Source organism: Actinia tenebrosa, unplaced genomic scaffold (assembly GCF_029948245.1).
Source record: "Actinia tenebrosa isolate PJP-AT-01 unplaced genomic scaffold, QUT_ActTen_1.0 PGA_scaffold10__47_contigs__length_13832649, whole genome shotgun sequence".
NCBI lineage: Eukaryota > Metazoa > Cnidaria > Anthozoa > Actiniaria > Actiniidae > Actinia > Actinia tenebrosa.
The window spans coordinates 9,729,157-9,751,870 of record NW_028292570.1 but is presented as its reverse complement, the minus strand read 5'-3'; the positions used below and the strand labels follow the sequence as shown (position 1 = coordinate 9,751,870).

The following is a 22,714-nucleotide window of genomic DNA, read 5'->3' as shown; positions in this document are numbered from 1 at the left end:
GAAGGGAAATATAGGATATTCCGTCAATTCACAATTTCGGCGCTAGTTATCACGTGGTATTTATTTTCGGTTTTCACATGACGTCATCACACCATCAAAAACTAAAGTATACATCGTATAAAGGAATTTCTCAGGTATGTTTTAGAAATCAGTGTTAATTTGTCACGCAATATGAAGAAATACCGTAACGCGTCTCTAAATAGCGATGAAAACATTTAAATAATCTACCCTATTTGAAAGATTTTCCCCTAGACACGTTTAAAATATATGATATTTAAAGTATATTTCAGTGAAATATAATTTTGAAATAAAAAAAATTTCCATGATCTTATGCCTTTGTGAAGTTTCGTCCGCCATGTTGGTTGCACCAACTTGGAACACCTAAATGGTCTCTCCATGCCGTTTGACCAAAAAATGCGTCATGTTAACTTGCCTATGATTCCGCAACGAAATGCTTTACAGCTTTGAAATTTGGCCAGTATATGTAGTTTTGACCGCTTTACAAGATTACGAAACTTCATTATAATACGAAATATCGCTTTTGAAAATTCATGATGACGTATAGGTGAAAACCAAGATTTTGGATTTTGAAGTCTGCAAAGTCAGCCAATTCAAATAATCCGCCATGTTTTTACCAATCCCAGACGACCAGTTAGAGCTCATTAACTGTTGCATCTCTCTCGTGCAACCGTTAGTTACCATTTTCCTAGGCGAAACGTTCTACAATTTTTGAGCCACTCAATTTTTGACCTTATATGGCACTTCAAATGAGAGATTACTGAAAGCAAGGTTGATAACAATAATTGCTTTGATGCGACGATACATAACAAGGGAAAGCGAAAATCTCTCGCGTCATTTCTGTTGTGTCTAGATGTGATACTCGCAGTCCAGGTAATTGAGAGAGACTAGGGAGAGTATAATTGTCAGAGGAATTTTATTCAGTCGGCTAGTAGTCGTACCCTACGATAGCATAATTTACGCTATAATAAATATTTATGGGTTAGGGTTAGGGTTAGGGTTTCGATTCTTGGTGTCTTCACTAAAAAGTTTTTCTTCGTTAACCCCAGTCTCTCTCAATCACCTGGACTGCGAGTATCCCATCTAGACACAACCAAAGTTATTAAAACCATCTATGATGTCGAACTGTCGCATAAAATAGCAAACTAAAACATTCAAAAAGCCAAGCAGTGACACACTCTATTGAGCCAGAATATTTTAACATTTAGACATACTGATGCTTTTGACACCGCTCAATATTTCTGTGAATTTTCAAATTTTGCTTTATTTTAACTGACATTCACTTTTAAACAACTTAGTACGCAAAGCTAAGTATAACAAACTAATCCTTCTTCATAAATTAATTCAACTTGTTCTTTCATATTCTTCAATAATTTGATAGTGTATTCCTCGTAACGGTGTATTCTTTCGGATCTTCGAACGACACGACAGCTATTTAAGAAAGACGAAAAATAACACGTCGACGAATAAAATGTACTCATGAATTATAGAATAAGTTTGATTCATCACACACAGCATGAAATGCTTAGTTTGTAGGCATATCTATAATACGTTTTTAACCAAAAAAGCACCCACTGAAATTGTTTGTCTTTTTGTTGCAGCAGAACTGAAAAGAACATTAATTATACACGAACAATGTTTATACAAACTTGAGCTCACTAAGTAACGTTATTATTTTCTCCCTTGAGTATTTTTTCTTTTCACTTTAATCCTTCTTTTGTTTAGTTTTACTAGTTAAGTTCGGTTTTTTGAATATTTTATTAGTCGTCGAGTATACCGTAGGAAACAGATGTAAGTAACCCTTTTTTCTTCTTTCTTAGCTTTTCCATTTTTTGTTTCTAGTACTGACACTTTATTTTTGTAATTTTCTAGTTTTTCTACCGCTATAATCGCTTTGAATCGAAACGAATAAATGTAACGTTAAAAACGAAAGCGCGTCAACACTTTTCTTATTACCTTCACTCCTGTATTGTCGACATCAGTCAGTAGCATCTGCTCGCCTGCGCCATGCACTTGTCGTGTTTCATCCTTTTCGGGATTTTTCTTCACAACAATTTTCCTACAGAAAGTAAAAAAGTTACACCTGATGGAGTTGTGCACGAGGCATTTAAAACAGATGCTTTTCGTCGAATCACAACTCACCTTATCGAGACTCACATAGTCAACAAACTTGGCTCGTGTGCCTTCAGATGTTTAAAACACCTTGAATGTTTGCCGTTTAACTTCGGGAATCCTATCAATGGCAAACACGACTGTCAGTTACTAAGAACAGACAAGTACAACTCAGGATCTTCATTGGTTACCAGTACAGACTTTCACTACTTTTATCCTGTGGTAAGCATAACTTATGATAGTTTAACTGAATTTTTTTTTTAAATATCCAATTTATGCATTGTCTTTTGGTTCTTTTTTTTCTTAGGCCCCGTCCACACGTATCCGGAAATTTTTGTATCCGCAAATTCTTTTTTGCGGATACGAAAATGTTTGCGTCCACACGCAGCGTATTCGAATCGTTTACACCGTCCACACGTATCCGTTTTCGTAAAATTTGCGGATACGGACACAAAAATTTGCGGATACGTGTGGACGGGGCCTTAGATAAAAGAAATTAGCGGTATAATTATATAATTATGATATCTTTTTTAAACATTTTTATACTGAATTAAAAATATTCATTTGCTTAGAAATTAACTGGTGTATTTCTTAATGTGGAGCAATTATTACAACATCTCTGCTTTATATTATCCTTCTAGAACAAGTGTATGGACCCCTCACCATGTCAGAACAATGGAACGTGTTACCCTGACTACGATAATGATGATTATCATTGCTTATGTAAACCTGCTACTCGAGGAAGAAACTGTGAGATACGTAAGTGTATACATGTTGCTATCAATAGACTTCACTTCCGCTAATAGCTGTGTTTTTAATGGCTTGTAGAATCTTGGATGTTGTTTTGATCTCTTGTTTTCTGGTTTCATGTCGTAGAAATAGTCAAATACCACAAAATATATTCATTTCTTTCATGGATTAAATATTTGCACTCTGATTCTACTGTTTTCTATATGCGTAATAATCAATTAAGGTTATAGTGTTTGCACTCTATACAAGGAGATAGTATCGTAAAGTAGTTTAAGATGTTTTCATTGGATTTTGGGCAAAAATTGCATTTAAATGTTGCATTACACAATTACAGACTTGAAACAGATTAGTAATTATATTAAATAACATGAACTTGTCTCTCGTCGTCTTTCCAAGGCGCCCCTCTTTCGTCCATTTGATTCGCAAACTGTTTTAAACTTACGCTTATAATAACTTTGAAGGAATTCGGGAAGATATCTACTATAATTTTACACGCTGGTAAACAGCAGTGCATGCCGGGATAACCAGGGCGCGCAAAAGATCGTGGCAGCGTCCGGCTGCCGAGCGCTGCCACTAAAAACGATTTTACTTTTGATTTTAAAATAATTTTGAATTTGATTTTTGATTTTATTTTTAAATACATTTAATTTTAAAGAGCAATTATTTAATTGTTTCTTTTAAGTTTATTTTGAAGTAAAAGTGAAATGAAATAAAAAATAAAATAAAGTGAAAACTAAAAGTAAAATGTAATAATAAACAAAATGAAATGAAATATAAAAATCAAAGTGAAATCAAATTTAAAGTGAAATGCTATAAAAAATAAAATGAAATATAAAATAAAGTGAAATAAAATAGAAATTAAATGATTTTTTTCGTTAGCAGCCCTCGGCAACCATAGACAAGTGATGTCAACAATAAATCGAAAACTATTAAAGCTAAAAAGTCGTTGAAAAAGGCTATTGGAAAATTATTTTTGGAAAATGATAGCTGATTGTGCAATACTTGAAAAGTAATTGTGACGTTATTTGCGTTCGGCGGGCGGTTTGATCGACGAATAACACCTTTCTGATCGACAATCGTAAACTTTACTTTAACCTTTCCTTGTTTACATCGATTTTACATTGATGAACAATAAAAAGGGGTTCAAAAAAGGGAATCAAAGGGGATCATAAGGGTTCGACCATTTGCCCGCCAACCTCCCTGGCTCTGCCCCGACCATGTGCTTCTATCCCATAATTTTACTCCACAGTTAACCCATTAACAGTAATCCATTTAATGGTCATCGTTCTACAGCGCAACGTTTCATAATGCTTTAAATTTTAGGAGGAATTTTCAAGCGGCGTCAATGTTTTTGCTGCCCTAGACTTTCCATCCAATTTACACACAGGCTGCATGGGTACTAGATGATAAGATTCAGAAAATTTCAGAAAAATCGTATCTGAGAATGAGGAGAAAAAAGCCAAAAACTAAAACTATCATTGATTGATTTTCGGTCGTAATAGGCCAAACACGTAAAAAATCTTAAAATAAACTACACTGTTAGAATCTATGAAAAATCCAGTTGTCGTCCACCGGCTCAAGCCTACGCGACTGGACCGAAAGGAATATTCGTTCTGAATTCATTGTTCCCGCTAGTAATAATAGTAAGAAGAAGAAGAAGAACAAGAAGAAGAACAAGAAGAAGAACAAGAAGAAGAACAAGAAGAACAAGAAGAAGAACAAGAAGAAGAACAAGAAGAACAAGAAGAAGAACAAGAAGAAGAACAAGAAGAACAAGAAGAAGAACAAGAAGAAGAACAAGAAGAAGAACAAGAAGAAGAACAAGAAGAAGAACAAGAAGAAGAACAAGAAGAAGAACAAGAAGAAGAACAAGAAGAAGAAGAGGAGAACAAGAAGAACAAGAACAAGAACAAGAACAAGAACAAGAACAAGAAGAAGAACAAGAACAAGAAGAACAAGAAGAAGAACAAGAAGAAGAACAAGAAGAAGAAGTAGAAGAGGAAGAACAACAACAACAACAACAACAATAATAATAATAATAATAGTAAAATAATAATAAACTTTATTATCGTGTCAAAAATATTTAGCTGTAAAGCTAATCGAGGAGAGAAACAATCCATCAAATGCATATCTTCGGGTTTAGGGAAAGAAAAACAAAGTAGTTTTGATTCAGTTCACAATTCCGAAAATATGAAGGCATTAAAAAAACGTCTCCTTCAACACTTCTTGCTCGCCTGCGAAGGTTCGTTCTATAAACCAGGCATAACTAGTCGAATAAAATTACTGCAGTCAACTCGGCTTCAATTATTACTACCCAGAGTTCCTTTCGGTCCATTCGCATATGCTTGAGATTGTCGACGACAACGTTTTTTGAATTGACTGTATGGGGTGGCAAAACTGCAGGACATGCGTGGGATTAAATTCCTCTCACTTTAGGCTGGAGTGAAAAGAACAAAAAGCAGTGCTAAAACCAAAGGGAGACCAATTTAGATAAAACTGCCGGACAATTAAGGTGAAAATAAAATGGGGAAAACTTCACTTTAAATATTTTTTATTCGAGGTCAATATAATGTCGCGAGTAAATAAAAAATTTATTTAAAAAATGCACCAGAACGTTTTCTCTCGCGTTCGCTTTTTCTTTGCTATATTTTTCCAAGAGAAAATGGACTCATGTTCTCTTGATTTTTCCCCTATGGTATCCCATGTCGTTGATATGTTTGAGTAATCTTAATGAAAAGCAGAAAAATGCAAAGAAAAAAACGAAACACAATGTCACATTCGTTGACCTTTTGCAATAATAATTTTTTAATTTTTTGTTATTTATGATTAAGTTTACAGTGAATGTTCGGCAATTCTCTCTGCTGGTTACACTAAAGATGGAGTCTATCATATTGATCCTGACGGACAAGGCTCCTTCCAAGTCTACTGTGACATGACCACCGATGGCGGAGGATGGACTGTGTTCCAAAGGCGCTACGACGGCTCGGTAAATTTCTATCGCGGTTGGCCAGACTACAAAACCGGTTTTGGTTACCTGACTGGTGAGTTTTGGTTGGGCCTTGACAAGATTCACCGACTGACCAAGATACAAGTTACAAAACTACGTGTCGAAGTGGAGGACTGGATGGGCAACACGGGTTTTGCTGAGTATTCATCGTTCTCTGTTGCCAACGAGAGTGATTTTTACCGCCTGAGAGTAACCGGATACTCTGGTACTGCTGGGAACTCTCTTATATATACTGATCCTTCTAAACAGTTCTTGAACCATAATGACATGAGATTCAGCACATTTGACCAAGTCAACGACAACGCCCGAAGCAAGTTTGACCGAAATTGTGCGGCTCACTTTCAAGGAGCCTGGTGGTATAATGATTGTTATGCAGCACATCTGAACGGCAGACACCCCGTCACCCAGGCATCTAATTCACGATATATATATATGTCTTGGCATAAATTGAAAGACGATTACAGAAGCTTGAAAACGTCGGTGATGAAGATGAAATAGCTTGCAACAGGTTTGATTGACACAAGTGGAAAATATCTGCGCATGCTCTAAGGCCGTGTGCAAATTAGTCAACACGTCTTCATGCTATTGTAAAAATACGTAAATTTGACTTTCAGCATGCCTGATAAATTGGACTTTACAAAATACCAAAACTTAGTGTCCATGCTTGAAACTTAAGGCTAATTCTTTCATATTGTGTTTATTAAGATAGTATCTTTGTCTCACATAGGTATACTCGCAAAAAATTTGTATACTCGGAGAAAACAAATATTTTTTTTCTCGCACAAACTCTTAACGTGCTGAAATACATGCATGCGCAAGCGTTTTTCTCTAGTGTCGGCTTATTGATAGCTTTTTGTGCATCTGTACTGAAAGACAATTGGTTGTGATTTGATCAACAGAAGGCATTAGACAAACTACAAGTGGGTGTGTGTCCAACTAATGCTAATGAAGTTACTAATACTGACGTCATATAAGGGAAAGAGCAAAAACTCATTTTGACGACATACAGTCAATTCAAAAAATGTTGTCGTCGACCAACTCAAGCCTACGCGACTGGACCGAAAGGAACTCTGGGTAGCAATCATTGAAGTTGACTCCATAATTTTATCTGACTAGTTATGCCTGGTTTACAGCACGAACCTTCGTAGGCGAGCGGGAAGTGTTGAAGGAGACGTTTTTTTTAATTCCTTCATATTTTCGAAATTGTGAACTGAATCATAACTTCTTTGTTTTTCTTTCCCTAAACCCAAAGACATGCATTTGATGGATTGTTTCTCGCCATTATTATCTTATAACTAGCGGGAACAATCAATTCAGAACGAATATTTAACCGCTTCAGTGATTTTTACCCATATTCCTTTCGGTCCAGTCGCGTAGGCTTGAGCCGGTCGACGACAACGTTTTTTGAATTGACTGTATGAGAAAGAGAGTAAGATATCCCAAATGCGAAATGTGAAATTGACCACTATTAGCTTAGCCAATCAGGAAGCACGATTTTCGCTTGTTCACTTGCTTGTTTATTCGCCATTCCAGAAGTTCATAACTAAGTTATTATGGACTTCAGGCCATTCTTATTCTATAATTATATATATATATATATATATATATATATATATATATTAGCATTAGTTGTTTGGATAGCAGATTTAAAAAACTTTTTAAAAGGAATAGAATGTTCTTCGATCAAACGTTTTTATCACTTATTGCGATTTTGGCGGCGACTTGGGAGAAAATACATTAAACTATTATTGGATGAGGTTGGATGATCGAAATTTCAAGTTTATTCAAATAATGTACATTGCAAATATACACTACTGACCTGTATTATTGGCCGAAGCCGTAGGCTGATCGAGGCTGATAACATTTGCCCTAGTCATTGTTAATTCCGGAATATCATCCAAACAAATCATCCATCAAATAAATCAACATATAATACAAAGATAGAAACTTCATAATACATTTTATTTCAAATAAAGTTTCAAAGTACATAAACAAAAACCTACAGATAACCGCCATCCGCTGACCAATGCAGGCTCGTATTGGAAAATATCTGCTGTCTATAGAGGTTTTGCACAATCGCGTGTCGGCGCCCATAATACAGCTTGGACTGCCTGTGGTTAGATGGCAGAACAATAAAATCCCTTTCCTCTTGGGAATTGACTTCTTTCTCATATAAAACGATTGTATTGTTCCTGCCATCTAACATGGCTGCCGTCACATGACGGTGCAAAATCTCTATTGATGGTTTTCAACCATTCCCTAGAGAATTAAATAACAAAAGACACGGCGGCCATGTTGGAGGATATAACAAAAGAATTCATTGACAATTTGACATGGCCGTCGTGAAAACCATCAATAGATAAGCATGCTCTATAGATAACATTGTTCATTGTAATTACCTTAATTTATATTAATTTTACTTTAGCTTTACATAGGCAGCCCAAAAATATAAGCCTTCATATCCATTGTATTACAAATGTATTGTAATTATCTTTCATATTCCTTTTTATACAAGCTTTTCTCAATATGTAATCTCTTGGATGAAATAATAATTAATATGATTGATTGATTGATTAATTGATAACTATATACCGCTAAAGAATCACTGCGGGTGCACGCTGATAGCTAGAATTATCTGTAGGTTTTCGACCAATGAGAAGAGTACATTTTCAAGTTTACGAAACCGAAGTAAGCTAATTTTTTAAGGATCGTATTCAAAGTTTACTGGGATACATTTATCATTATACTGGGTTTGTAACACAAATCGTCAATAAAAAAATAACTGATTTTACAACTTGTTTGTCATTCATACAATTTCTAAATTTTTTTTTTTCGAAGCGAAGCTCGAAATAAAACGAACTTTCTACGATATTTTTCACTCACCTTTGGCAAAAACTGCAATATAGCTTGTAACTAGTCCCTTATCCTTGTACCGCATCGCCAGGGAATAATTTGTGTCGTAAAAGTCGTAAAAGAGGATAATATGATTTTTTCTATCAGAGATGTTGACATTCCAATCCAATGTAAACCGTTGCACTCAGACTCCAGACGACGCTACCAAATAAGCTATTTTCGCCGTCAATCAAATACTATCAAGGCTGGTTCACACTGGCGTCGTCGTTAGCGTCGGAGTTGGAATCGGAGGCGCAAGAAGCTTAGGCCTTGGCTAAACGAGGAAACATTTTTACCGCGCGCATGCTTCTTCGATTTTTCCCAGTTTAGCCACATGCGAAACATTGCTGCGTGCAACAAATTTTGCGTCCAAGACGCAAAAACTGTTTTTTCTGTAGCGCAGAAACATTACATGTTTCTAAGACGCATGGAAACATTGTTTTCCGATGTTTCCTGACCGTTTTGCCACCTTAGGAAACATTTAGGGAAACATGTTTCCTCGTTTAGCCAGGGCCTAAGGAAACATTTAGTTTAGTTTAGTTTAGTTTATTGGAATTTGCCACAAACATAATACAATTAAATACACAACATACAAAGCTAAGGGCGGCCGGAGAAAAAAACAGGGCGATAGCCCCAATTGAAATTCAACTTCTTACGTTAATTAAGAAAATATAAAATATGTCTGTTTAAGGCCCAGGTAAAACGCCGCACCCCACATGAGCCGAACCCAAAGCGGAACGTACAGTCCCAAAAATAATGCTTTTCGGTTCAACCTGCCGTGAAGCATGGTGCCTGACCCGGGCCTAAAACTTAAGAATACTTATATAAACAAACTTATGGACTATTACATGAGCATCACACTATGGCGGTCTGTAAGTACTAAGCTAGTTTTGTAGTGCTCAAAAAGTAGACTTTTGAATTGTGAAACAGTTGATACATATTTAAAGGAATGTGGGAGGTTATTCCATAACTTAACCGATCTAGGAAAATAGGAGTTAGTAAAATAATTCTGAGAGTGTTTAAAATGAAAACGGAAGTTGGCGGGATCGTATTTACGAGTAGCATAACTACTTGTTTGAGGAAGAAAAAAGCGTTCAAAATTAGCGGAAATGAGCCCAACCTTAAATTTAAACAAGAGTACTAAGTCATGTATATCTCTGCGGAATTCTAGAGGAAGTAAGTTTAGCTGTATCAGCCTGTCTATGTACGTTACTTCTTTTACTGGATAATTAAGTTAATTTAGGGAAGCATGTTTCTGGAAATATGTTTCCTCGTTTAGCCAGGGCCTAAGGAAACATTTAGGGAAACATGTTTCTGGAAACATGTCTCCTCGTTTAGCCAGGGCCTTACGATCTAGTGTGAATCAAAACAACGCAAAATAAATAAGTATTTTTGGCGTATATAGACGGGGAAACTGAAAAAATCAAACCAGCACATAGCAGAACAGATAATTAACAGTTTAAACAGTTTCTAACGGCTAAAATAACACCAATATTTGCCCTAGCGCCCTTGCTCAGAATTAACTCGCGAAATGAGAATCATTGTTATAACTATGCCGATTTAAGCCAGAAAGACGAAAAATAACACGTCGGCGAATAAAATGTACTCATGAATTATAGAATAAGTTTGATTCATCACACACAGCATGAAATACTTAGTTTGTAGGCATATTTATAATACTTTTTTACCCAAAAAAAGCACCCACTGAAATTGTTTGTCATTTCCTATTATCTTCACTCCTGTGTATTGTCGACATCAGTCAGTAGCATTTGCTCGCCTGCGCCATGCACTTGTCGTGTTTCATCCTTTTCGGGATTTTTCTTCACAACAATTTTCCTACAGAAAGTAAAAAAGTTACACCTGATGGAGTTGTGCACGAGGCATTTAAAACAGATGCTTTTCGTCGAATCACAACTCACCTTATCGAGACTCACATAGTCAACAAACTTGGCTCGTGTGCCTTCAGATGTTTAAAACACCTTGAATGTTTGTCGTTTAACTTCGGGAATCCTATCAATGGCAAACACGACTGTCAGTTATTAAGAACAGACAAGTACAACTCAGGATCTTCATTGGTTACCAGTACAGACTTTCACTACTTTTATCCTGTGGTAAGTATAAGTTATAAAATATTTACTGAATTTTTCACATCTAGAAGTTTCCTAATTTTCTCTACATGTTTCTTATCTTTCTCCTCTTTAAAGTGTATATGACACGAAAAAATTTTAATGTTGAAAATGTGTAGTTTATTGGCATTAATAAGAATATCACGGTTAAATTTGTTCCAAAAACGTATTTCTCTAGAAATTCAAAAAATTTTAGCACAAGTTGTGACGTCATTTTGTTTACAAGTCTCCAGATTTAGTTGCAAATACATGAAATATGTTTGAATATAGAATCTTAATTTCAAGTAGTACACTTTTCAATTTCCCAACATTGGAAGAGTACTACGTAAGCTATCAAATGAAGCTGACTAAAATATGTCTTTTGTTGTTAATTTATATGAATTACAATTTATATTTAGTATATTACTACTGAATCTAGAGTACGTGTCAACAAAATGACGTCACAAATTGGGATTAACTTTCTCAAATATCTCAAGAAATAAGCTTTTGAAACAAATTTCATTACGATATATCTATTATTACTAACAAACTATACATTTTAAATGATGGAATGTTTTCGTGTCATATACACTTTGAAAAGTTTCACGGTCTTATCGATAATTTCAATTCATATTGCAATATTTCATTATACTAGTTCTGGGAGCATGCATAAAAAAAGTTATAGATAGTAAAAGGCTAAAACTTATTGAAGGAATTGCTGGCAAAATGTCTTGCTTAAGAAAGGAATACAAAGAAAACAATAAAGCCAACCCGCTTCCTTTTGTTTGACGTTTTTAAATAAAAAGGCTTACTATAGAAGAAAAAGGGGGTGTCTTGCCGTCGTGTTCGACATATTCGCTCTTATACATAAGAATTAATATCAACAACTTCCTTTTAAGAAAACGCGATAACCAACTTTCTAACAAAAAAAGGTTTTTTTCGTCTGGCAAGCACTTGACATTTTTAAGCTAAATTGAGAGAAAAAAGGTACTTTTACCGTTTCCGCTTGAGTCATTTTTTCAAACTTTGTTGATGTAATCTTTAAATTGTCCCACACAAAATGGGGGGTCTTGCCTATTTGAAGTTAAAAGCGTTCGTGGTCACAAGTTCAGGCATCAAGAAAAGTTTGAAACTGTTTTGAGCGGGTTTGGTGCTCCCGAGCATCGCACTGTTATTCAACAGAATTTTAGAAATAATTTGTTCACATGAATAATGCTTTTTATCTTTGATTCCACAAGCCTAACATGTTTAGTTTAATTAGTAGCCAAGACTGTTTTGACTTGGAGATCTACGTCTTGTAGTTTCCTGTTCTATGAACTTCTTTCAAATTAACCTAAACATCCCGGGGGGCTCTTTTGAAAAGTGGGTAGGGGGGCTCGACGGACGGTTTTGAAAATGACCCTAAAAGGTACGCATAAATTAACTGAGATGCTGATTTCAGACCCTAAAAGGTACGACCACATTTAAAATGACAACGTTTCCAACCATTATATTCTTGTATGACGTTTGATATTTTTCAAAACGAACAAATATGAGTCAGCCGGGAGTCAGCCGAAGACCCTAAAAGGTACGCGAGGTCTCATTTTCTAGATACGTGATGTGAAAAGAATATTTCAGATTAGATTACCTGGTTATATAAGGACGAGCGATTTAACAATTTCTGTGAATTCAATCTTGTATTTAGTTGTGAACAAGGCTAAGGTTGTAGTTCGGCTTGTACTGGGAGGTGCACACCTTAGTAAGGACAGTAGTCGAGTAAGGAATCGCGACTGACAGCCACACCGACTAAGGAAAGTCCTTTTGGTCAACCTGACTCTGCTCTAGTTTGTGTAGTTAGATCTGACACTTAACTTGTATAAATGTCTAAGACGAGGTTCAATAAAACGAGTGGCTCGACAGACCAGAGATCTGCCTCGCAATGAATTTATTTTTCTATAATAGGCAATTACCTTCAGTAAGGACACAAATGTATCACATCAAAAGAAGGATAAAAAAGCCACCATAGACACGAGTAAAAAACGCATGCTCTGAATCCTTATGCAAATTAGTCAAAAATAAGTAAATTCGACTTTCAAACATGTCTGATAAATTGGACTTCACAAAATGCCAAAACTTAGTGTCCATGCTTGAAACTAAGACTAATTCTTTCATATTGTGTTTGTTAATACGGTATCTTGGTCTGGCAAAAGTATACTCTCGAACTTTTTTGTATACTTGGAGAAAACAAACATTTATTTTCTCACTCAAACTCTTCAAAATTCTTAGAAAACGTGCTAAAATGCACGCATGCGCAAACGTTTTTCCCTGGTGTCGCCACCATGTAAAACTTTGGCCAGCTTGTTTGCTACCTACGACAGCACTTTTTAACGCTTTCTCACAATATTCATAAATATTAATAATAATAATGATAACTTTCGTACGTACCTACCAAGCTATTTTATCCTTCTAGAACAAGTGTATGGACCCCTCACCATGTCAAAATCATGGAACGTGTTACCCTGACTACGATAATGATGATTATCATTGCGTCTGTAAACCTGCTACTCGAGGCAGAAACTGCGAGGCATGTAAGTAAAATATTTTCTTATAAACTATGGGAGAGCAAAGGAAAAAAGCAAAGGAAATCAAAGCAAAGGAAAGGAAAGGATAGGAAAGCAAAGGAAAGCAAAGGAAATCGAAGGAAAGGATAGGAAAGGATAGGAAAGGATAGGAAAAAATAGGAAAGGATAGGATAGGAAAGGAAAGGAAAGCAAAGGAAAGCAAAGGAAAGGAAAGCAAAGCAAAGGAAAGCAAAGGAAAGGAAAGGAAAGCAAAGCAAAGCAAAGCAAAGGAAAGCAAAGGAAATCGAAGGAAAGGATAGGAAAGGATAGGAAAGGATAGGAAAGGAAAGGAAAGGATAGGATAGGAAAGCAAAGCAAAGCAAAGCAAAGCAAAGCAAAGCAAAGCAAAGCAAAGCAAAGCAAAGGAAAGCAAAGGAAATCGAAGGAAAGGAAATAAAAGCAAAGCAAAGCAAAGCAAAGCAAAGCAAAGCAAAGCAAAGCAGAGCAAAGCAAAGCAAAGCAAAGCAAAGCAAAGCAAAGCAAAGCAAAGCAAAGGAAAAGAAACCAAAGGAAAGGAAACCAAAGGAAAGGAAAGCAAAGGAAAGGAAAGCAAAGGAAAGCAAAGCAAAGCAAAGCAAAGCAAAGCAAAGCAAAGCAAAGCAAAGCAAAGCAAAGCAAAGCAAAGCAAAGCAAAGCAAAGCAAAGCAAAGCAAAGCAAAGCAAAGGAAAGCAAAGGAAAGCAAAGGAAAGGAAAGGAAAGGAAAAGAAATCAAAGGAAAGGAAAGCAAAGCAAAGCAACGCAAAGGAAAGCAAAGCAAAGCAAAGCAAAGCAAAGCAAAGCAAAGCAAAGCAAAGCAAAGCAAAGCAAAGCAAAGCAAAGCAAAGCAAAGCAAAGCAAAGCAAAGCAAAGCAAAGGAAAGCAAAGGAAAGGAAAGGAAAGGAAAAGAAATCAAAGGAAAGCAAAGCAAAGCAAAGCAACGCAAAGGAAATCAAAGGAAAGCAAAGGAAAGGATAGGATAAGAAAGGATAGGATAGGAAAGGATAGGAAAGGATAGGAAAGCAAGGGCGGATCCAGGGGGAGGGTCGGGGGGGGGGGGGGGTCGCGACCCCCTGTCATTCCTGAGGTCAAATGGGCTTCCTGTGGTAAAAATGTGACTGGGATTCCTTTGCCCACAAAATTTACCCCTGAGACCCCCCCTTCAAAAAACCCTGGATCCGCCCTTGGAAAGGATACGAAAGGATACGAAAGGATACGAAAGGATACGAAAGGATACGAAAGGATACGAAAGGATACGAAAGGATACGAAAGGATACGAAAGGATACGAAAGGATACGAAGGATACGAAAGAAAGAAAAGAAAAGAAAAGAAAAGAAAAGAAAAGAAAAGAAAAGAAAAGAAAAGAAAAGAAAAGAAAAGAAAAGGAGAGAGGAGAGGAGAGGAGAGGAGAGGAGAGGAGAGAAGAGAAGAGAAGAGAAGAGAAGAGAAAAGAAAAGAAAAAAAGAAGGAAAAGAAAGTAACTATGAATTGAAAAAGAATGGAAAATCTATAAAGGTAATGGAAACAAAAGCAGATGAAAAGGCAAAAATCAATGACACATTCTTTGATATCTTGCCATAACTAAATTATCATTCTTTCCACTTATGATTCAGTTTACAGTGATTGTTCTGCACTTCTCGCTTCTGGCTGCACTACAGATGGAATCTATAAAATCAATCCTGACGGACGCTTCTTCCAAGTCTACTGTGACATGACCACCGATGGCGGAGGGTGGACTGTGTTCCAAAAGCGCAACGACGGCTCGGTAAATTTCTATCGCGGTTGGCAAGACTACAAAACCGGTTTTGGTAGCCTGACTGGTGAGTTTTGGTTGGGCCTTCACAAGATTCACCGACTGACCAAGAGACAAGTCACAAAATTACGTGTTGATCTTGTGGACTTGATGAACCACACGAGTTATGCCGAGTATTCATCGTTCTCTGTCGCTGACGGGAGTGAACTTTATCGCTTGAATGTAAGTGGATATTCTGGTACTGCTGGTGATGCTCTCCATTCCAATAATGAGAGGTTTAGCACATTTGACAAAGATAACGATGGATGGTCTACTGATAGTTGCGCAGCCGAACGAAAAGGTGGTTGGTGGTATGAATGGTGTAGCGTTTCAGATCTAAATGGAATGGCGGAAACCTTCTGGACCTATAAACAGGCTTTTAAAAACACCGAGATGAAACTGAAATAGAGTATGACGGAATAGAAAAGTTTGACTTCACATTAGCCGAACCTAATGACATCAAAGAGGACCGCCTTATTATTCATTGTCATTCAATGCGTACGGCTCATGTAAAGTGCGACGTTTGACTTGAGGCTAGGTATACACTTCTAAGAAACTACAATTTTTGCGTGATCTTTATATTCGCGCTTTCCTGTCAAAATAATAATGTGCCAATTCTATTCGAAAGAGACCAGTTTCGAATCGCAAATTACCGCTGTGTTTCTTGATTACAGACTCATTTGCACAGGGTTAGCCTCGAATCAGTGTCTAAATATTCACGTATACCAATGGTAAGGTAAAGAATGCACAACTTCAACAATACACTTTGAAGCTCGACGGACACTCGACGAAATAATGGATTTGGTCATCATATGTCCGCTTGGCAAATGTTGGGCAAATATGGTGCTCTATATTTGCCCATACATTTGCCTATGCAGGCAAAGGTCGGGGTAAATTTCTAATAAATTTGCCATTGCTTTGCCATACATCTGAACACATGGGTAAATATGTTATATATTTGCCCTTAGTTTAGAAGTATTTACCCAGTGGGGATATATGATAACCGTTTTTGCCCTATATTTGCCCTATTGTCAAATGAAGGGCACATATGAAATCAACTTTGCACTAGGCTTTGCCCCATATTTACCTGGGGAGCAAATACAATACCCCAAACTGAGTATATCCGATGTGAGGTTTCCGTTTCAATTTATTGCAATCAAAACTTTTCAAAACAAATCAATAATTTTTCAACTGAATTATGATGGATGTTGGCTTGTTTTTACGACTTACGAGGAGGGAGTGCATGCAGGTCCATCTCAGTCATATGTGTCAATTTTTTCTCCTAACGCATGACATCAATGTTGCGACCACATTAATTCAATCATTGTTTTGCTTTGATGTCATGAAAGTGAGGTTATATGCGTTGATACACACAGGAAAAAACGCGGACGATGTATTTATAATATGCGTAAGTCGTACATGCGTTTTTTCCAGTGACAATAAGAAAACTCATTAACCCATTAACCTCAGCTGCATTTCAAACCGCTAACATCTGTAATATTATTTGAAGCATCAATTTTGTTTAGTCTAAACATATGAATTCATCTTTTTTATTCCCAATATATGCAGTTTCATTCATTATTATTTTAATTCATCTAATTTTAAACTCATCAAACAATTCATTCAATTTTCATTTTGACTATCTAGTTACTGATGCACAGTTCAAACAGTTTATTTTTGATAGCTTTGAATATTTTTCATGGATGATACTTTACTGTCATCTCCATCATCCGTACAATTTACGTTGTAAAGGACAAACAATTAATACTCTTTCTTTGTCAATAACATCGTAAGCAGCAACAAACTGGCTGTGTATCCTTTGTATGGGAATGAATGTAGAGGGCCCTTCCATTTCAAACAAGTTTCTGCACCAAATTTCATGTGGTCTGCCAATCCTGTGTCTTTCTGGATGTCGCTGATACCATCGAACCTTTGCCATACACAATGATTCCTGCTTGCCATCAATTATAATGGTTTGTTTAAGAAAGAAATCGACAACACCGGGGCGCAAGTCAAATGAATCGGTCTCAATACTGCCACTATATTGGCCACACCAACTTGCAAGAATGAAGGAAGAACGTTCCAGTCTAGAGTCAGAGGACCCTAGCTTTGTCCCCGAATATCCAATGGTATTAATTCTCTCAAACGTATCGGTAACACATTCAATGACCGAGTGTTGAGGTAAAATTGTTTCATAAGCTTTAAAGAGATATTCTGTATAGTCATCATCAAGAACATCAATGGATCGAGGTGAAAAACATGAGTATGCATTCATATTGCTCCACTCTAAGCAACGTAGTACTTGACCAACTGAAAGATTAAGTGTTGATGGTATTGATGGGATGCTTTCGCCAAGTGTTCCTACTTGTTGTGCCTCCTGAAGAAGTTGAAATACTGGTTGGAAAGTTTCTCGAAATCTCTCTGGTAAAGGGATATCTCTTAGTTCATGCTTTTGGAGAAATTTTCTCATGATTTGTATTTCAACAGATCTATTGTTAGTTCGAAACGCTCCTAAAATCCCATTGAAACGTTCGAAGCTGAAAAGCCAAAATGAATATACAGGCCCGTAATCTAAAATACATTGTCTGAGGTGCAGGTGTAGATGCATGTTTGGCGTAACACGTTCCTTTCCATATCTTTTTTCAAACGATTTACAAAATTCCACTAGGTAATCATGTCCTTCTTGTAGCTCTTCAGTTGTAATAAGTGGAGAGCAAAGGTGAAAGCAGGACAATACGAATAACCTCCACAGCTCCAAATCATCTGTTGGAACGATATTCCAAATGCAGAATACAGAATACAAGAGAGTCCATGTTTTCCACTGATCAGCAGTAAATCCTCCAAACGATGTTGATATCTTTTTCGGGAGACGCCCAATAAATGATGGTGCTTTGACGTCATCTACCTTTTCCTGGATTTTATTCAAATTTTCTTTAGAAATAATTGGCGTTTCAGCATTTAGCCATACATTTTTCATTAAATGTTTTGCTGTCCCTAAAAACAAATTGTGCATAGGATCAACAACATGGTAACGAGTACAATCGAAGTAAGGCAACTGTAAGAGTTCAGAATATCTTGTTCTAGTGGAAGTTTCAATTTGGTTTCGTTCATCAGCGGTTGTTGCATTGAGTATTTTCTGAGCCTCTCTTCGGTGCTCTTCATTTGTCCTTGGTGTATCGTCATCTTCGAAACCTGAAAAATTCATGCTACTAAAATCTCCGGGGAAAAATCTTGTGCACTTTGAGCACCCTCGGTGAGCAGTACATCCTAAGAAGCCGCAAACTTTTCTTAGTGCAGGAATGTCACAAGCAATACAAAGGAGGGCAGCTCGAAAACATCTTGCTGTTCTACTCCCATGAGGCCGAACTTGGATGCCTTCGTGCCACAATAAGTTCAATTCGGCTACAAGTGGTTGTAAGTACGTATTGATATTCAATTTGGGCTCGTGTGGACCAGGTATTACCCCAACTATTATTACGTTTTCCTCTTTGTACCTTTCTTTTCTCGGAAGATTTAGGAGGACCATATATATGACTCCAACGCTATAGACACTGTGCTTAAAAGGCTGAAACCAGTCAACATTCAGCATAAAAGCATAATTATTAGGCTGGGCAAGGAAAGGAGTGCCGTTAAAATATTGCCAATCTTTCCACACTTGGCCATCGTAAATATCAACTAAAATATCGTCCGGTACATTCCGATTTCTCCAAATCTCACATTTTTGTACAACGTCTGGTCGCTTAATAAAGAGAGTTAGAGTGTCTCTGATGCTTTTATAACAATAAACTTTATGTGGGTACAATTTCGTCTGTCCATTTTTCAAACGAATTTCCTTAAGCAATTCCGCTCCACAAGGTGTGCGGCGAAACAATTGACGGTGATTCGGAAAAGCAATGTGAGAACATGGTTTAGCAATGACACGCCCGAATCTTGTTGTTATGCAGTCTTGAAAACGGTATAGGGTGTCGCATTTCGGACAAACAACATACTTTGAATGCTTATCTTTAAAAGAAAGATAATTTTTCAAGAGTTTGAAGGAGCTCGGGAAAACCAATACTGCGGTTGGGAAAATGATTGGCGAAAGCTCACACAAAACCTGAAAAATCGCTTTAAAAAAGGCGAGGAGAATATCAATGCCTCGGTCTGGTACAGAAAAGTATGCAGACCAAAAGCACACAAACAAGGCAATCCAGTTAATAAGGGTCACTCGGGAACTTGCTTCGACGGCAACGCTTATTTCTGCACTAGATTGTTCAAAATCTCTTTCTACGTCTTCGATATCAATATCCCAAGTTTCAACCAATCTCCTTTCATTTCCTCTTATCTCTTCATGGTCAGATTCACTGTCCAACTTGTCATCCCAAAACACTTGATCTTCTTCCTCAAAGTTATTTATTCCGTCTCCTTTAAACATAAGCAAATACGATGTATTTTATTCATTCGGCATTGTATAACTGCAACATAGTATAAGATAAAGTCTGAAACCATTATAATACTAGAAAAAAAAAATGTCAGTAAAAAAAAACCTCATGGGCTAAGGGACCGGTCATTATTTAAGTTGGGGGGGGGGGGGGTGGAGAAAAAATTTTGGGGGGGGGGGGCCTGAAATTTTTGCTAGTGAAAAATGGGGGGTCTTGAAATTTAAAAATGACTTTTAGGGAAAATTTTTAAATTTTTTAATACAATCCATGGGGGATTTTCGATAAACTTGGATGCCTTCAAAGGGGGGGCCTTTTTTTTTTTTTTTGCGTCACTGACAATTTCTCCTCCACCCCCCCCCCCCCCTCCCCCCCGCCCTCCAACTTAAATAATGACCGGTCCCTAAATGTATAATTTTGACCCAAATTTTGCTCTGAAAATAAATGATTTCCATTGAAAATAAAATATTAATTTCTAAGTCAGCAAAACAACAATTTATAATTCGTGAAAGAAAAATGATAAATCGAAAATAAAAAACCCAAGAGACATATTAAATAAATTACTTATAATTGTATTTCTCTAACTTGACAAGCATGTTTTGCCGGATACCATGCTATCTCAGGATGACCACAGTCATGAATTGATTTGGAGACGAAAATGTACAGCAATATCCATTTGAACATAGTAAATTCTTTTTGGCGTTTTAAATGAGTTATCTCTAGCTATGATTTTATAAACTCTTTGAATGAACCTTTCTGAATGAACACTGAGGTTTTAATGGCAACCATAAGCCGATTACTTAATAATGCACCCTTCTTAAAAGTAACGGTGAAAACGAGGCTAAGATAGAAATAGAAAAGAATCATTTGTACCTCTAACTTAATCTCGCTTCAATAACACTAATGCTTGGTAGTAAATCCAATAGGGGAGCTAGATCATGTGCAAATCAGCCGCTTGTTAAAGATTCAGTCTTTTATCTATGCAGTTTGACTTTAACATTTAAAGATTATATAATCTAATCATCAAATAAACGTATAACATCAATACCTTTTTGTGAAGTAGCTGGTAAGAATTCGTCACTTGATGGTTGGTTTGTATTTGGCACATCAGAGGAGTCTTGATCAGTTTGGCCCAAAACGTTTATCTCGCTGTAGTCATTAGAAGAAGTGTCGTTCTGGCCGTCAATCTCGTGAGTGAAAATACTATCATTTGAGTCTTCGTCGTCATTCCGCTGTAATTGCCATTGATTTGTTAAAGGATCATAAAATTCTTCTTTGTGACGGCAAAATACTCTGTAATGTAGATCTTCGTTACAATGAAAGCAATGATAACGCTTTGACATCGCAGAAGACATTTTGTTTTCCAGAACTATATAATTAAAAAGACGGTGTGTATCATTGGGATAATTACTCAAAATCCAAGTATTTTGAATGGCTAACAGCCATATTCCAGCTAATAAAGTTCCACGTCCATCAACCACATGCCATTGGACAAAAGCACGCCGGATCTTTATTACCGCGCCCTTTTCCTTAGAGCTGTCACTGTTGGCGGCAGATAATGGTACGATGGTTTTAGAGCTAGAAGCTAATCAAGTTTATTGCAATGATATTTCGTGAATCTAGGCTTTAGAAAAAATTTCATAACTTTATAAAATGGAGCAAATAGCTTTAAGATAATAGATATATTACTTAACATGAATCCTGGATACAACTTCAGCATTTTTATAAGACAGTTATTCCTTTTTTTATTATTAGACTTCATTATATGAACGTATATGTCATCACAAGTCACGTGATACGCCGTGATAGATAGGGGGTAGATTTGTTCGGTGGATGTGCTTATTCGTTCATTCGCCTTTTGGTCACAAACAGGTAACAAACTCTGTCGGTCATCTAGTTTCCCGCACATTCTATATCTTTGCTTATAAATTGCGTTCATTCGTCGCGATCAAAAAATGGGAAGAACATCTACACCTTTACCAGGACGCCCAATGCCAATCCATTCTGTTACTGCAACTACCAGTACAAGCAGTACGAGTAGACATACTGAAAATGGCACCAATTCTCAAAGGCTTAATATACTTATTCCCTCTGTCCCTGGTGGTAACGAGGATGTGCTAAGAGAACACAGAAATCGCCTATTGCAAGCAACAAGCGAGAATGAGAACGTTGACCCCGACAGCGAAAAAGAAGAAATTTCTTCAAATTTCGAAACGATTGTAAAACAGTTTAAAGAACTTCAAGAACAAAACCGCCAAATACTAGCGGCCTTAAAAGAAAGCCAGCAGAACAAGGACAACAGCAAGACCAAGATTACTGTCTCAAAGGCTGTTGCAGTAAGTAAAGTGGCAATATTTAAAAAAGCAAGCTATTTTTATTGATAATTTTACTGGGAATTCTTGGCGCGAAGAGTAGTTGGTATAATTATGCAGCGGTATAATTTATGCAATGCTAAAATTGGCGGGAAACCCGCCATGGCAGTGGTTAATGCTACCAAACTTTACTATTGATTTCCAATAACAAGACACTGAATGATAATGATAATTTCCTTTTTTGTAAAGGAATTGATTTGATTTCGATTTTTTCCCCAATATTATACAATCACAGCCATAAAATAATGAAAACATTATTACTATGTCTAAGAATAACTTAAGGTACATCTTATGCTTTTAATGAATTATATTATGTTATTACAGTCTGAAGTACGCTTGGTAGCAAAGAAATTACGGGACAGGGAAGAAAACCCTCTTATATGGGATTTTACTAAAGTGTAAGTATGAAAATTTAATAAAACTGATCTTGTCTGAATCATCCATAGTTTCTCCACTTACCACTCAAATATGGCATTTCCTAATTAGTTTCAGAGATGACGTCAACGAACAGATTAATAACGCAATAAGGGATAGAGTTCTGAATGTTCATAAGGATGTCTCTGCCGTCGAGTTAGAAGGTATTTATGTATTTTATATTACGAAGTGCGAAAGGCCTTATGCACCTATCAAAGTTAACCCGGGGAGGGGTGAGGACAAAGGGTGGTGGTGTG

The 22,714-nt window shown here is 36.7% G+C and overlaps 3 protein-coding genes and 1 long non-coding RNA gene across 4 annotated transcripts in view; 3 read left to right on the top strand and 1 right to left on the bottom strand.

Annotated features, from left to right (window-relative positions):
* Positions 1-1,387: 1,387 nt before the first annotated feature.
* LOC148912973 (uncharacterized) lies at positions 1,388-2,368 on the bottom strand. Its single transcript, XR_016119175.1, has 4 exons — positions 2,322-2,368; positions 2,161-2,251; positions 1,975-2,077; positions 1,388-1,449 (listed from the first exon to the last, which is right to left on the bottom strand). It is a non-coding gene; the product is annotated as an uncharacterized LOC148912973 (long non-coding RNA).
* On the top strand, positions 2,026-7,404 carry LOC116292288 (microfibril-associated glycoprotein 4-like). The gene is made up of 3 exons (XM_089026717.1): positions 2,026-2,352; positions 2,772-2,889; positions 5,712-7,404. The coding sequence occupies exons 1-3, from the start codon at positions 2,026-2,028 to the stop codon at positions 6,383-6,385; spliced, it is 1,119 nt and encodes a 372-aa protein (XP_088882843.1). The 3' UTR covers positions 6,386-7,404.
* A 3,112-nt stretch (positions 7,405-10,516) lies between these two features.
* Positions 10,517-16,056, top strand: LOC116292298 (microfibril-associated glycoprotein 4). Its single transcript, XM_089026869.1, has 3 exons — positions 10,517-10,890; positions 13,334-13,451; positions 15,075-16,056. The coding sequence occupies exons 1-3, from the start codon at positions 10,564-10,566 to the stop codon at positions 15,659-15,661; spliced, it is 1,032 nt and encodes a 343-aa protein (XP_088882995.1). The 5' UTR covers positions 10,517-10,563; the 3' UTR covers positions 15,662-16,056.
* A 4,765-nt stretch (positions 16,057-20,821) lies between these two features.
* LOC148912972 (uncharacterized) overlaps positions 20,822-22,714 on the top strand; it is a 2,375-nt gene continuing 482 nt past the window's right edge. The window contains exons 1-3 of the mRNA XM_089026358.1: positions 20,822-22,007; positions 22,368-22,441; positions 22,530-22,690. Coding sequence (XP_088882484.1) covers positions 21,627-22,007; positions 22,368-22,441; positions 22,530-22,690 — 616 coding nt within the window. The 5' untranslated portion in view covers positions 20,822-21,626. The remainder of the gene's footprint in view (positions 22,008-22,367; positions 22,442-22,529; positions 22,691-22,714) is intronic.